Source organism: Octodon degus, unplaced genomic scaffold (assembly GCF_000260255.1).
Source record: "Octodon degus isolate 3935 unplaced genomic scaffold, OctDeg1.0 scaffold00251, whole genome shotgun sequence".
NCBI lineage: Eukaryota > Metazoa > Chordata > Mammalia > Rodentia > Octodontidae > Octodon > Octodon degus.
Genome location: NW_004524827.1, coordinates 223,389 through 240,315, shown reverse-complemented (window position 1 = coordinate 240,315; position 16,927 = coordinate 223,389). Strand labels below are relative to the sequence as shown.

Genomic DNA, 16,927 nt, shown 5'->3' with positions numbered 1-16,927 from the left:
TTTTTTTTTTTTTTTTGCTTTCTTCATTCAATTTGCTGTTGTGGATGGAGAAACACAAATAAGGACAGTGACAGGGCAGAGATTTGGATATCTTATTTTGAGGTTGCATTAATGTGGACTTCTTACTGAAATAATTTCTCTCTTCTTAGGAAGTTATCCTTAGCTGTTTGCTTAGCATTACTGACCAGGTACTACTTCCATCTCTTTCTTTGATGGACTGCAATGCTTGTATGTCTGAGGAACTGTGGGGAATGTTTAAAACATTTCCTTATCAATATAGGTAAATATATACTTTCATATTTTTAACAACCAGTAATTCTCCTGTAAATCTCTAATTGTTTAATTTTTCCTAATTCTTCATCTCATCATTTTTAAAGATACCGTCTCTATGGCCAATGGAAGAATGAAACTTACAACAGTCATCCACTTTTAGTAAAAGTTAAAGCTCAAACAATAGACAGAGCCAAATATATCATGAAGTAAGTTTTAATTTATTTTTCTTTATGTTAGTCTAAATTTTATCTGGATCTAATTTAATTTGTTTCATCTATTTTGTGTCAGAGCCTTAATTTTGAGAAAACTATATAGCTGATTACATCAAATAGAGTGACTTACCAATTTTTGTGGTTTTCGCTCCTTTTAACTACCAATTTAATGTTTTTATAGTTGTCTAGGTATAAAATCTAATAAAAACTCCTTTTAGTACATCATATTATAGGATGACTTCTTTAAACAGAGAAAAGATAGCTTGCTATATAGGCTTTTTATATAGTTAATTGTTTGTTAATGGTGAAAGTTCTAGGAATTATAATGAAAGTAATTCTGTGTTTTTATAATGAAGATGTTTTATCTGTTAGGAAGATGTATTGGAATTATATATAGAACTATTTTTATAGCTTTTGAAAAACTTTTTCATTTTTTTCCATTTTATTTTTATATCATTAAAAACATGAAAGTAGCAAGGTGAGGTGGTGCATGCTTGTGATTCCAGCACTTCAGTGGCTGAGGCAGGAGTATCACCAGGATTTTGAGGCCAGCCTGGGCTATGTAGTGATTTTGAGACCAGCCTGAACTACAAAGTGAGATCCTGTTTCAAAAAAAAAAAAAACAACAACAACAACAACAACAACAAAAAAACCAAGAATGATACTAGTTCTATTTCTTAGTGAACTATTTGAAGTTTGATTTATAACTTGCTATATTGTGTATATTTTCATAAGTCTGTTTATTGTCAGTTGTCTTTTTTTTGTAAGTTAATGTACCAATATAGTTATTCTAACTAAAAGGTATGCATTTGGCAGTTTAGCTAGATACGGTATGTAATAGTTTCCAATCATAATATCCTCACCTAAAGATACTATCTCTCATTACAGTCCACCAGGAAAGCAGGGATGTACAGGGTCACAGCCTAGCTTTAAGATGATGTTATACAGATTGTATAAAATACTATGTAAGGACATATAAGAGAATGAGTTATTTCACTTGCGGAAGTTATTTCAGATATTAGGCTTTAGGAGACTGGGTGTGGTGGTGCACGCCTGTAATCCCAGTTCTTGGGAGGCTGTAAACAGGAGGATCACTAGGAGTCCGATCTAGTAGTGATACACTGAACACCATGTAGACCCTTCCCTAAAATACAAAAAAAAAAAAAAAGATATTAGGCTTTAGTCAGCCTGAATAAATTCTGATCTTAAGAGTTTTTCAGGTATAGTTTGTAGCTTAATAATATCACAGGTAATATCTACATAGCCATTGCTAGATGTGCGAGACACTGATCTAAGTGCCTGTTTTTGTTTGATAATGTTAAGTATTAAATTCCTTGAGTTTAGCTCATCTACTGTCTCTACTAAGCCAACTTTAATTCTTTTGTCTGGAGCACTACGGCACCTTATATTGTCTTCTTGCTTTAAATTTTGTGTTTAATAGCCATTGCCTACAGACTGTACATTAAGTTTTCTGGCATGGGGATGTAAGAGGTAGTCCTCGATCTTTCTCCCCCTACATCCATCCTCATTTCCTGCTAATTCATTTTCTAGCTGTACTTAGCCTATTTATGTTTTCCTAAGTTTATTGAGGTCTCCTTACGTTCTCTTCACATATATTTTTTATTTTCTTTGTGCAGGCTTCTCTTTACCTTGCTTTCCCTTGTCTGTGTAGTAATTCATTCTTGGAGACCAAACTTCAGTGTCACCTCTGAATGTTACCCTGAAATATACTCTCTAACACAACGGATTGTTATTTATCTTATTTATTGTACCACCACTATCCTTTAAGCAAATAATGCTAATATATGTCACTTAGGCATGTTTCTGTGATTGTTTTCTCTTTTTAATTATCTTTTTGTAAAGTTTATATGTTCATATGCTGTAAGTTTGAGTAGCCATAAAGAGGTACATTCTATGTATCAGTGATATTATAAAATATTTGTCTTTGTGTGCCTAGGTTATTTCATTTAAGTATACAGTTCTCCAGTCCCATTTATGTTGTCACGGATGACAGAATTTCCTTCCTTTTAAATGTTGTATACTGAAAAGATTAATAGTAGAGATTACCATGTGGGTAATCTACTGAGAAAGGAATGATGTTGATTAGAGCTTACAAACTTTCAGTGAGACCAGAGGAGTAAGTTTTAGCAAACTATTGTACTGCATTGATGACCACAGTTAATGATAATGTATATTTCAAAATTACTGAAAATATAGACTTTTAACATTTACATGACAGATAAGTTATGCCAGAACATTAATTAGATTGACTTTTGCAAGAAAGGACCCAAAGAAGACCCATTAAAATACATAGATCAGAGCATCACACTGTGCTGCTCCTTCCTTTTTTTCTTTTTCTTTTTTTTTGCTCTACTGGGGATTGAACTTGGGACCTTGCTTTTGCCAGGCAGGCACTTATGCCACTGAGCTATATCCCCAGACCTCTACACTGTGCTTCTTAAATACACAAGAAAAAAGGTATACAGTAAAAAATATTTCACTTCATTCTCCTTCCACTCAGTTCTTACCCAAAATGACAACAAAAGAGCAGTAGTGTTTGGATTCTTATTTATCTTTGCAGGTATTTTTTGTATATATAGGGCAATGCAAATATATTAATCTCATTTTTTATTTTATTCATATATGTACTGTTCTGAAATTTGTTCTTTTTATAAAGAATGTAGAAATTTTATGATTTTTAAATCTGTATCCCCAGGGGCTGGTGAGATGGCTCAGTGGTCTAAAGCACCTACTTAGAACAAGCTAAGCTAAGCAAAGCACAGGGACCGCGGTTCAATCCCCCAGCACCACAAGCCAGCCAGCCCCACCCCCTGGTGGGCTGAGCTGGCCACACACACACAAAATAAATTAAATAAATAAATAAATAAAAATAAATAAATCTGTATCCCCAGCTAGACCAATTTGGAGAGTAGTAATTGTTATTCATCCTTGTATTCCTTGGGTTTAATAATTTGTTTGAGTAACCATTAATATGAATGAATGAATACAAATATGCAGAACAGTATATGTGGAGTTTTTGTTATGTTTATAAGCTGTAATTATTTCACCAAGCTTGAAGACTATGAATTTGGTATTGTTTGAACATTTTATATTGAAAGTAGAATGTATTGTTGCTGGTAGAATTTCACAAAGTTGTATACCTCTTTAATTAAACATTGAATTTGTTGTCAGGCTTCATTGCACTTGGGAGGCTGAGGCAGGAGGATCACCATGAGTTAATGGCCAGCCTTGGCTGCATGATGAATTCAAAACCAGTCTGACCTACAAAGTGAGACCATGTCTCAGAAAAGTTGAGACAACAAAAAACCTGAAGCTTGCTATAGGATGCTTAATAATTCATTCTACAAATGAATATTACTTGTGTTTTATATGCAAGCTACTATGGTTGCTTGAGGGTAAAACATAAATCAAGAATATATTCCTTTAATTTTTTTGTTTTCCCCACCAGTATGGCAGATGCAGAAGGGAATGGAATAAAAAGCAAGGTGTTAGTGTGTAGGGTGAGGGGAGTTATCATTGGCAAGTAGGGGGACCATCTGACATGGCTAGAAATAGGGACAGATGGTGGTAGATTTGAACATAATGTAGCCAAAGGTTAAAACTAATCATTTTTCTTCATTAGACAGGGGGGTGGGGAGCTGGGCCACTAAGAGTAAAAGGAAAAGCAGCTGATGATGAAATCAATTTAAATATTGGGTATGTTTTTGTTTTAAGAAGCTCTTTGGGGATGGTCACATTCATTGAATTGTAAACTAAATTCCCAATTTATTTTCACTTTAGAAAGCCACTTTCAATTTTTTGTAACCTTTTCACATTTAAGGTTTAGATTTACTTTGTAATTAAGAAGAGTTTAAGATTCTGTAATAATTACTTTGAGCTGTAAGAATTTCATTGATATTTTACAGAATGTTAGTAAAAGAACATTGAGCTTAGGGGAAAAAAAGGAAAGAAGTAGAAAATTTCCCCTGAATATGAAAGACAGAGAACTTATGTAGGAGTGTCACATTAGCTTTTACTCTGTCAGGACCATTGAACCAGATGGCATGAGGCCTTTCATTACATTATACTAAACTAGGTATCTTAGTCATTAATCTAATAAATCCTACATCTAAAACTACAGTTCACTTTCAAAATAATTTTATGTACTTGTAGATTGTTTTAAAATTTTTAATGATTATCAGGCTATTGTTATGAATGGAAATGTATATTTTCTTCTCTTTTATTAATCCTTTGGGGCCAGGTATTGCTGTGTAGTTCAGGCAGGCCTTCAACTCACTACATAGCCCAGACTGGCCTTGAACTTGCTATAGTCCTCATGTCTCAGCCTCCTGGGTGCTTAAAATGTGTATTTTATAAATATTGAGCATTTAATGTAAAATTTCTCTATACTCTTGGACCATTCCTAACCAAAATATTCCAGTTACTGCAGTAAAATACAGTATTGAAGACAGTTGTCTACATTGATCCATTTTGAGTGTTCAGGAAAGAATTGTTTTTTCTATTATGTTGTTCCAAAGCTTTTGGATTTATGAATAAAGTTACTTAAGATGATCCTTGCCACCTTTTTCTCCCCTTGTAGGAGGCTAACCAAGGAAAATGTGAAGCCTTCAGGAAGACAGATTGGGAAGTTGAGCCACAGCAATCCAACCATTTTGTTTGATTATGTATGTTTTGAGATTAATATTGTTTTAAGGAAATTTTTTTTTGTTCAGTGGCCTTTGAATCAGCACAAGTGGAAAAAGAATGCTGTCGTTTTAAGAGTTTGATAATTTTGTGGATGGGATGTTTAGCAAGTGAAATGTCAGGTTATGTTAAACACAAAAATTATATGCTTAATGCATTGATTTAATTTTTCCAGTACACATGACAGTGTCAGTATTATAAACACTCTGTTATCTTGTTTACTGTATTTTGATTGATAGAAGCATTTCTTTTTTTGGTGGTACCAGGGATCAAACTCAGGACCTTGTGCTTGCCAGGCAAGCACTTATTCCACTGAGCTGTCTCCCCAGCCCTCTAGAAGCATTTCTTGATTTGTAGTTTTTAGAGACATGTAAATAGCATTTCATTGTGATTCAGATACAGTTTTTTTGAAGTATTGTAAAAGGGTAGAACAAGGGCCTTTATACCGGGATACATCCTTGGCCTTTTTTATTTTTAATTATGTACAGGATCTTGCTAAGTCACTAAATTGCCTAACGTTGGCTCGAACTCAGTGATCCTCATACCTCAGCTTCCCATACTACTCAGATTACAAGCATGCACCATCACACAAGGCTTTTTATTTCATATTTTAGAAAAAAAGGTACAACACATTTGAGGGGGCTGGGGAGATGGCTCAGTAGAATAAGCGCTTGCTTGGCAAGTGTAAGGGCCTGAGTTCAATACCCGGTTCTGCAAAAACAAAACAAAACAAAACACATTTGAGATTAAACTATCTTTCCATAACCCAGTGTTAAAGCCCCTCAAATTATTTGCTAGTTTGAAAATGTATCCTAAGAGAATATTCTCAAAAGGCAAGGATAGATTAAGTTTTATATAAATATGAAATTATAGGAAACCACTTTAATTATAAGTATTAGTTTTTCTCTTTTGAAAACCTATAGGTATTACATGGCATAATAGAAACCCTTTTTTGTTCCCTTAATACCGTTTGTTCTTTGTTGCTGTTTCCAGATCTTGTCACAAATACAGAAGTATGATAACTTGATAACACCTGTAGTAGACTCATTGAAATACCTCACTTCATTGAATTATGATGTCTTGGCTTGTATCCTTTCAAGTGCAGCAGTACATAGATTTTATGTTTCATAAACTTTAATAATTATTTATTTTCTAAGTAACCATCTCAGGTTGAATCTGGTGGCTGATTTGAAGTTCAAGTGGTGTCCCAAATTTTCTGATCTAGGAGATTATGGGACCACAGAGGAAAGTGATCGACGATGTAGAGTGCCTAAGGAGAGTCACCTGGAGAGAAAACATTCTCTCAGGCTTTCACAGAGAGGATATTGGTCAAACAATGGCTGTGACTCATCCACATGGCTGACACTAACAAAGGATCTACAAACTGCGATACAGGGTTTCAGAGTAAATCCTGAGGGGATTTGACTGACCTTGTCAGAAACAAAAGTTACATCTCTTGTTATATAGTTCTTGCCTTATCTTGGTCTTAACCATCCAGCAGAAAAGTATAAAACGAGGTATAAAAAGTAAAGCAGTGTTAATACGCTGAGCTGTCAAAGGCTCAAGTCAATAACTCCTGACATTGCCAGTCCTACGGATAACCCACTACTATTATGGACTACTGGACTATATTGGAATATTTTGCTGAATTCACGTACCTACAATATTTAAATGGCAATGGAATACCCATCTCTGTACTAAACAAAAAAGGGGATACAGATGAAGGACCATTTTGTGTCTGTATATACAAAATAGTTAGTATTGATATACAGCTGCTTTCTCTTCGTTCAGTGAGAAGAAAGATTTGTACTAAGTGTTTGGACAGGATATCATGTCTGCATCTTGTGCTATGAATGACTACTGAAGAGCCAACAGTGTGCAATGTATTAATTGTTGTGACTGTCGTACTAGCCTGTTTTGAAATTGTCTCATTGTTATTTGTTTCTTCAATAAAATTAATAAAAAATGAAGTTCAATCAAAAAAGAATTTGCAATAGAGCATGAGTGTATGTATATACATACATACACACACATGCCTGAGTGCTTTTGTGTTCTGTAAGGAGAGTGATGTTAGCTTTATCAAACTCCTTGATATAGATGGACTCTTGCTTGCTGAAGATGGAAAAGAGGCTAAGGAAGAAAAGTTAGTACTATGACAAGTATATGTTTCAATACTTCATAACTTGAAGCAAAGAATTTTGATTTTTCCTAAAATGTGGAATTTATTTTGTACAAGGGTCTTTGTTTGAGATGTAATGACAAAATATTTTCTTAACATATGAAAGATTGTATCATTGAAGCTTTAGCTAATCCAGAAAAGGAGAGAATGAAACATGATGACACAACCATTTCCAGCTGGCTTCAGAGTATGTATTTTTATTTTTCTAAAAGGTGAAAGTACTGTTGGTGCTAACTGCTGTGATTTTTGCTTTTGTACCTATATTTAGAGGCTTTTAAAAGCTCATTTGTCAATAAGTCTTTAAAGAGTATCTAGCTATTCAGCTTGTTTTACAGAGTCTCCCAAGTTTTTGGCTGTATAAAGAGATTCATATATTGCTTACTACTTTTTATAATTTGAGACTTTTTTTTGTTCTTTTGAGATGTTGTCGCTGTGCAGTTTAGGCTGGCCTTGCACTCCAGTCCTCCTGCCTCAGCCCTTCAAGTGCAGAGATTACAGGCCTGTACCACCAGGCCTGGCCTTGAGATCATTCTTGACCTTGATAAAATTTGGAGTAGCACTACTGGGGAGATAAAAACCATCTTCTCTTTGACCACTGTTTTTAGAGGAATTGATCTTAAATGAACTAGTCATATTTCTTCCCCTTCAATTCTAAGATTTTGATTTATCGTTAAAAGAAAAAAAAATTGAATATTAACCAAAAAGTTCAAACATGTGCCTTTTTATGTTTTGAACCTTTGACTTCTAGATACTACTTTTATTTTTTTCAATCTGTTGTTTTGATACTGAAATCTTTGAATAAATACCTCTTTATTGGCATATAAAGTTTGAAATATTTCATGTAACTTTCTTTTAGTCATGTAAATTAGTTTCTTTTTAAAATCAAGTCCTTATTGTTATGGCCTCATCCCTCCCCTACCTCCCCTGTAGTCTAGGTTCCATTAGTATTGAACTTGTTGTACTTTCTATGGACTTTTTGCATATTATTCCCACTATTTGGATTCTCTTTCATGGCCATTCATCTCCCCTAGTCCACCTTCTGTTTGTTTATTCAATTTCAGAATAGGAGTCAGAGAGTTTTCTTTGTTAATATTCCTACCTGCAAGTCTGAATTAGGTATTCCTCTTTTGAGAGCTTGATTGGAGGTTCTAGCAGGGGAGTGCAGCTACTTGTATACCCTTGACCGAGGAATGGTCCTCCTCTATCGGGGGTGGTCATCCTCTTCGACCAAGCATGCAGCTTCAGGAGGGATGCACATGGAGCATTGAGGGAGGAAGGGGACACCTGCCTAGCCAGCCAGATCAGCCGAATCAACCCTGGCGATCAATGGGGTGACAGATGTTGCAGCCAGATCGCCCTCACATCCAGGTACTCCTCTTTTGTATGCCCATTGGGCCTTCTGTTCATTGTAGGCATTGCAGTTTATTTTTCTGTATTTCCCATTTGACTATAGGATTATTATTATTATTTTTTTTTTGTGGAACTGGGGATTGAACTCAGGCCCTTGCACTTGCCGGGCAAGCACTTATTCCACTGGGCCATCTCCCCAGCCCATCGACCATAGAATTCTTAAGGGCAGAATTTTGTTTTGTCTAATGTCATTTATGTGCTTAACTAACAATTACTGAATTACATACAAATTACTCGAATCTCCTTTTGCCTGTACTGTAGTTTCCCTCTCCCTTATGATATAATGAGAACTGTTGGTTAAAATTGGTCTTTTTTGTTTTTTTTGGTCTTTTTTCTGTTTCTTGGTGTGGCAATACTTACCTGCTTCCTTGGCCTTCTATAATTAGTAGCATTTTTTGAGACAAAAGGAGATTTTTTTTAACTAAGGCTTTGAGGAGCAGGGATCTTGCTTAAATTTACTATGATATGCAAGATTTTGTTGTATCCTAATTGATCAGGTTGTGTAGGTTTAAATCACTGTCCTATTTTGTGCTAGGCAACCAAAAGGAAGTTACCTGTCTTTTGTTTGGGGGAGGTTGATACAAGGTGTCACTGTGTAGTCCAGGTGGGCCTTGAACTTACTGTGTAGCCCAAGCTGGTCAGAAACTCATGACAATCCTCCTGCCTTAGCCTTCTGAGTACTGAGATTGTATTATAAAACCATGCCGGGTTGTTCTCTGTTCTGAATTTGCCTTATCAGTAGAGTCATACAAAACTAAGGTGATTATTGCAAGGGTTAAATGAAAAATTCAATATAAAGTACTTGGTACAGTATTAGACATATGTATGCTCAATAAATCTTAGCTATTTTATTATAAAACTACATTCTGTGGCATCAGCAATGCAGTTATTTCTATCTCATTTTGTTTAAGTTTAGGTGGTTTGAAGAAATGACTTTTACTGTGATTTTGTTTTAGGAACTGTTTTGATTCTTTTTTTTTTTTTAACTTCATATAGGTTTGGCTAGTTTCTGTGGTGCAGTTTTTCGTAAATATCCAATTGATCTTGCGGGTCTTCTTCAGTATGTGGCCAATCAACTAAAGGCAGGCAAAAGGTAATCATAACAAACTACATATCAGTAAAATTGAATAGTATAAGTACTTCTAGCGGTTTTGAAATATTCAAATAGCATAATCCTAGGACTACTGTAAGAAAAATAAGACTACTGTAGGATCAAGTTGAATAATTGTTTACTTATTTATATGGGATTGTTCAATTAAGGAGGTAATAATTTTATACATAAAGGAATCTCTTTTTTTAACAAGAATGTTTGACTGTATATAGTCCCCCTCAACATACACCCCTGCTTTGAATACCTTTAACCTATCATTCTTGCCAATTTCTGAAGCAGTTCGGGAGTTCCTCTTTTGTATGTGCTGTCTTGACTGCATTCACGTCCTGAATGGTTTCACAATTGTTTACCTTTTGTGGTCATTTTGACCTTGGGAAGGAGCTACAAGTCTCATGGTGCCAGCTTCAGCACAAATAGAGTACATGAAGATACACCATAGTGTTTTTTTTTTTTTTTGCAGTACTGGGGATTGAACTCAGGACCCTGCGCTTGCCAGGCAAGCACTTATTCTACTGAGCTAGCTCCCCGGCCCCACCATAGTGTTTTTATTTGACATAAATTGCCACAAACATTTGATCAATAAGGTGTACTCAAAAAATACAGTGGAAGCTTAAAAAAATTATTATAGTAAAAGATAGTCCCTTCAGAATAGTCCCTTCAGAGCAATTCTCTCTCTCTTTTTTTTTTTTTTTTTTTTTTTTTTTGCAGAACCGGGGATTGAACTCAGGCCCTTGCACTTGCCAGGGAAGCGCTTATTCCACTGAGCCTTATCCCTGGCCCCAATTCTCTTTTCTTGAAGCACACTTATCTCATTGTTTTTGGCAGTGAAGTCTTTACTGTAACTAAAAAAAATTATATATTTGCTGTGTTTTTTATCACCTCTTGTACATTAAACTTAAGCAGTAGCGTAACTGAAATCAGAGAATTGGAAATTATTTCGAACAGCTTATTGGTAGAAAGCAAATGAACAAAATTTATAAGCTCTTTGGTGTGTTCTAAACAGATAATCAAGTAATCCTTGACATGTTATTTACACTTTGAGAAAATTTCAAAAAGTGTGTAGTCTCAGTGTTTGTCAGCTCATCATTTATGATATCCTCATCTGTTACCAATTGCTGTGTATTTTGCTCTTATCTGTAGTGTAGTAGGACATATTTTTAAATTTATAACTTTTCTGTAGTATGAATATATTTTTGTGACCATGTAATTAAATGTATGGTTTAAAGAAAAAATGTTTCGTTAATACTTGCATACTAATTTTGTGAGGGCTATCTTGATTTGAAAAACTATCTTGAGGCAAGGCAAGTTGAGAAAACAAACATACTCAAGAAGAATATTAAAAAATTCTACCCTTGCCTCCTAGCTTGTATCCTGTGTATGTCAGTCATACTTTACCTTTGGAAAAACTTAGAAAATTTAAAAAGTCAAATGATGATTATTGGCAGGCTTAAATTTTGAGATTTAAAATGCATTTCTGTTTTTTAAATTTATTCGTACTTACAAAAATCGAAGAAAAGAAAATTACATATTTGAAATGAATAAAAAATGCATGTTTTTAAAACTAAGAACTATATTCATATTTAAAATGCTTAGCTTCACAATCTTGACAGAAAATACTATGAGGTCTTTCTGGTAGTGTCAATTGATTAATTTACATAAAATCTTAATGAAACCATTGACAATTTGTATTTTAAAGGAGTCATTTTAATACATGTAATTCATTTTGAAATAAATATAAAATTCAAAGGATGGGATGCATTCAAAAGCATCTGCCCTATTAATCAAGAGTATTAGATTGTTTTGTAGATTGTTTTGTAGAACAGTTAGTTGTAATGTAGATTGTTTTGTATAGTAGCTTTTCACGTTTATATTAACTTATATGTGTATCTACAATGACAAAAATCATTAATAATTTTGAAAGACCAACATCAACAACATAAATTACTTTGTATTTTAAATGATTTTACAATGTATTTTAAATAGTCTTATTAAGACTTTATGTAAAATGCATTCCTGTTGACATATTACTAAAGTGTACTAAGACTAGCCAACCAGCCATCATATTTAGTTACCAGTTTTTCCTTCCTAAGTGTGTATAGCCATTCTGTGAATTTTTTCATTTTTAGTAGCTGGGGTTTTTAGAGAGTGGCTTCGTATTAAACTGATAATGATTTTTTAATTTTTATTTTTGGCTGGCTCAGCCTGCCTTAAGTGGGGGTCTGGTAAGGCAGGTGGAGGTGGGGATCAAACCACAGTATACTGCACCTGACTGTATTTGCATGAGCAGTTGCTTCAACAGCTGAGCTAACCGGCAGGTCCGCAGCTTTGTATTATAACAGGATAGCTTGGGTAATTTTGTTGCTGATTTCTATTGGTCTGTTGAAAGGAACAGTTAATGCTTAACTTTTTTTTTCTTTTTGATTTTTTAAACCAGTTTTGCTTGCTTTTCTCTTGATAATGTATACAACTAATTTGAAGACATCAGTATGCAATATAACAACTGTTGTTGAATTCCTATCATTTTGTTTAGTGAAATTCTATATTGTTTCTATTTTTAAACTATTTTTTATTCTCTTTACAAAATAAAATATTGGCTGTCCTGTATTAGTGAAGAAAGATACTATGAAGGACATTATTGAGGTAGTTCATAACAATGAAATGCGATTGATAAGTTCATTAAAATTGATACCTATGCTGTGGTTGTGTAAGTGAATAGTTCTCTTAGGAATTTGAGAGGTTAGAAGGTTAATTTTTCTTCACATGGTTAAAAAATACTTGAGTTTAGCGAGAAAAAGAGAACTGGAGGAGAGAGGGAGGAAGAAAAAATGTTAATGATAAAGCAAAGAGTAAAAAGGTTAAAAATTGTAGAATTGAGACCTTTCCTGGCTGAGCATGAGAGCTGGGGTCTTGTTTTCTATTCTGAGTTTTGGGTGACTGACTTGTTCTTGCTGTGTGGCCAGATGCCTCTGTATGTCCCCATTTTTGGCCATCTCTTTCTGAGAATAAAGCAATATATTTTCCAGCCAAAAAAAAAAAAAGTAAAATTGGGATGAATTGTTTATGAATGTTCTTTGTAGCCTTGTAAGTTTGAAGTAGTTTCCAAGTAAAAATTAACCAGTCTTTGTCCATACCATCCTGAATGTGCCTGATCTTGTCATAAGCATATCCATGAACTCCTTTTCAGTGTAGTTTGGGGAATGCAGTTTTCCTTAAATGTCACATTACTCTCCTCATATTATGTATAAATCATAAATTCTAATTATATTAATTAAATGTATTTTTTACTTATGTATGAAGTTTTAACTATAGATTTTTTATCTTTTGAAATAGTTTTGACCTGCTTATATTGAAAGAAGTGGTACAAAAAATGGCAGGAATAGAAATTACAGAGGAAATGACAATGGAACAGCTAGAGGCTATGACAGGCGGTGAGCAGTTGAAAGCTGAGGTGGGGACTGCTACTTTTGTTTCTTGACTATTTAAGTGCAAAATGTACGCTGGTACTTCCTTACCCATGATTTTGCTTTTCAAGGTTTCAATTACTCCAATCGACAATGGTTTCAAAGTATAAAACTAGGAATACTCTTACAATTTTAATTTGAGCTCCAATCTGAATAGCACGATGAAATCTTGATCTTTCTCAACCCTCTCTTACCTGGAGGTCAATTATTTCTTTGCCTACAATATCTGTGCTGTACATACAACCTGCCCAAGATTGACTGTTTATCAGATTGAGTCTATCACACTAGTTGTATTCATGTATTCCTTAAGTAACCTACTGGCACATCACAATAAGTATGTCCTTCATGTTATATATATGTATATTGTATCATCTCACAACATAAGAGTAAATATAGTAAATAAGATATTCAGAGAGAGACCACATTTAGACCACATTTGTGTAACTTTTGTTATATTATGATTTTTCTATTTTATTATTACTTACTGTACCAGACTTATGCATCAAGCTTTATATTAGGTACATATGTATAAGGAAAATATTTTGTGTATGGAATTTCATACCATTTGCAATTTCAGGCATTCATTATGAGTCTTGGAATGTATCTTCTATAGAGAAGAGGACTCCTACTTCATGCAAGCTCATAGTGCAGAAAATAAGTAATTTATAAGTATTGTACATAAAGCCAAAGTCATAGTATACCTTCTCACATTCCACTAGCTCTCTCTCTAAAAACAGATTTACTATTTGCTATAACTTTTTTTTTTTGCCTGCTCATCCTACCCTGAGGGTGGCTGGCACGGCATGTGGTGCTGGGGATCAAACCGTGGTCCCCTGTACCCCTCTAAGCTTTCTTGAGCAGGCAATTTAGACTTCTGAGTTATCCTGTCAGCCCCTGTATCCTTTTTTTTTAAAGAAAAGGGAAACAATGTAAATGGCAAGTAATATATTAGTATTAAAACGAAATTTTCTGTGGTCCTTGATATCCTGCTGGTATAAATCTTCACATAGTTACATTATTGAATTTCTTCCATACTGAATAAAAAGTAAACCTTTATAAATGACTGCAAGATGGACAGGGGAAAGTATGCAGAAGTTTAAACACAATTTATAGTTACTTTTAAGCCAGAGAGTATAATCAATAATAGTGTCATTAAGATAAATTTGTGAAGAAGGGGAAAGAATGTAGTTTAGAAATATTTTATCTTAGGGACAACCAAATAGGTCAGTGGATTAAAGTGCCTGCTTAGGTAGATGTACGGGCCAGGATTTGATCCCTGGAGTGCTATGCTGAGACAGTGACTGAGACTGGGCATGGTGGCACATGCCTGTATTTCCAGCACTTGGGAGGCTGAAAACAGGAGAATCATTACGAGTCGGATCTACGTAGTGAGACCCTGTACACTCTGTCCTAAAGTAAAAAGAAAAAAGAAAAGAAATATTTTATATTGGGACCAGGGATAAAGCTCAGTGGCATAAGCACTTTCTTGGCAAGTGCAAGGTCCCAAGTTTTATCCCTAGACTAAAAAATATTTTTATCTTGAATGTTGGAACTCAGCTTCTTCCTGTGTTTTCCAAGAAAGATGACATGAACTATATGTTATACACAAATGAAATTATATCTTCTCTTATGCAGGGTGGTTATTTTGGCCAGATCAGAAACACTAAAAAATCCTCCCAGAGATTAAAGGATGCACTGTTGGACCATGATCTTGCTCTTCCTCTCTGTTTACTTATGGCTCAACAGAGGAATGGGGTAATCTTTCAGGAAGGTGGAGAGAAACACTTGAAACTTGTGGGAAAGCTCTATGACCAGGTAAGTTACAAATAGCTTTTATGTTGGTGTAGATGCTTTATACTTATAATGGAAAATAAATAATGATATAATTTGAAAAGTGTCATTTTTGCATATCATATGAGTATGAAACACTAGTAATGTCAAATAGGAATTCTAGAAATAGGGCCTCTTTCTCTGCAAATTATGATATGGATTAGCCAACCTATCAGGGCCTTGAAATCTTTTTTTTTTTTTTTTTTTGGAAAACCAGCGATTGAACTCAGGCCCTTGCGCTTGCCAGGCAAGCGCTTATTCTACTGAGCTATCTCCCCGGCCCTTGGAATCTTTTTTGTAATATGATTATATTTATAGATGGTCTCTAAAATCCTTTCTAGTTGAAAAATTTGGATTCTCTTCGCTTTGACAGTGGAAAATGTGTACTTGGCTAATATAAATATATGAAAGCATCAGGTTTTTAGTTTTTAAATTTTTAATTGATACAGAATAATTATATGTATTTATGGGATGTAGTGGGATAATTCAGTACATGTATACAATATATAATGATCAAATTGGTAATTAACATTTCTATCTTCTTAACTATTTATCATCTGTTTATATTCAGAACTTTTGAAGTCCTTGTTTTTAGTTCTTTGTAAAATGTGTAACAAATTACTGGAAGCTGTAGTTACTCTACTGTATGCTAAACAATACTATAAATTATTTCTACTATATAATGATATTTTGATGTCCATGAGCCCCCCTCCACCTTTCTAGCCTCTTGTGACCACTACTCTACTCTTTTATTTTGATGAAATCCACATTTTTGCTTCTACATCTGAGTGGAAATGTAATTTCTGTTCTTGGCTTACTTCACTTGACATCAAGTCCTCTAGTTCCATCCATGTGTTGATAATACAGTTTGTTTTTTTAATTGTTAAAAAATTGCTAAAATGATATATCTTAATTATTTTGGAAAATAGGTATAATGGTTTTGTAAAATGATTAACATATCTTTTTTTTTTGGTCTTATTTTTAAAATTTAGTGTCATGATACTCTGGTACAGTTTGGTGGGTTTTTAGCATCAAATCTAAGCACAGAAGACTATATAAAGCGAGTGCCTTCCATTGATGTGCTCTGTAATGAATTTCATACACCCCATGATGCAGCATTTTTTCTGTCTAGGCCAATGTATGCACACCATATTTCTGTAAGTACAACTGTCTTTGTTGCTGTTCAAAAAAGATTCCAAATTATTTCTCAGCTATTTGATTTTGAAAGGAATGTTAGTTTGACCTAAATATCAATGTCTTAGAGAGTTAACCTTTGTTAACATTAACATATAAACAGTGTACAATTAAATGTCATTTTTAAGTCTTACTGGTTTTACAGTTTTATTGTTAGTGCTGCACCAGTTGTCCAGGTTGATGTCTTATGGATTCTTTAGAACTGTAGCTTTCATATATTAATGTAGATGGGAATCACCAGGGAACATCTTAATTCAGAATCTTGTGGCCCAAAATTCTAATTCACTGTGTTGAAGAATACCTGGAAATTTCTGGGGTTTTGTTTTGTTTTTTGGTTGTGTTTGTTAACAAATAGTGAATTCTGATGCTTGTGAATTGGGGTATGACACTCTGCAAAGAGTTCCTGTTGAGTGTTTCCTCTGTGAGAATATCACTGTGAAATGGTTGATTGCTATTACCCATAATACCTAGTAGCAAAAGGAGTGTGTAAGAATCTCCCAGACCTCTAAAAATTTTTGCCTTCTCTGTTGTGTAGCTTGTAGGAAGATTGTGT

General features: G+C 34.2%; 1 protein-coding gene across 6 annotated transcripts in view; it reads left to right on the top strand.

Annotated features, from left to right (window-relative positions):
• Positions 1 to 16,927, top strand: part of Thoc2 (THO complex 2) — a 143,152-nt gene that overhangs the window by 98,757 nt on the left and 27,468 nt on the right. For all 6 annotated transcript variants that reach the window (XM_023706332.1, XM_023706333.1, XM_023706330.1 and 3 more), the window contains exons 14-22: positions 150 to 280; positions 378 to 479; positions 5,086 to 5,170; positions 6,183 to 6,276; positions 7,475 to 7,555; positions 9,775 to 9,871; positions 13,220 to 13,337; positions 14,986 to 15,165; positions 16,173 to 16,337. In XM_023706332.1, coding sequence (XP_023562100.1) covers positions 150 to 280; positions 378 to 479; positions 5,086 to 5,170; positions 6,183 to 6,276; positions 7,475 to 7,555; positions 9,775 to 9,871; positions 13,220 to 13,337; positions 14,986 to 15,165; positions 16,173 to 16,337 — 1,053 coding nt within the window. The remainder of the gene's footprint in view (positions 1 to 149; positions 281 to 377; positions 480 to 5,085; positions 5,171 to 6,182; positions 6,277 to 7,474; positions 7,556 to 9,774; positions 9,872 to 13,219; positions 13,338 to 14,985; positions 15,166 to 16,172; positions 16,338 to 16,927) is intronic.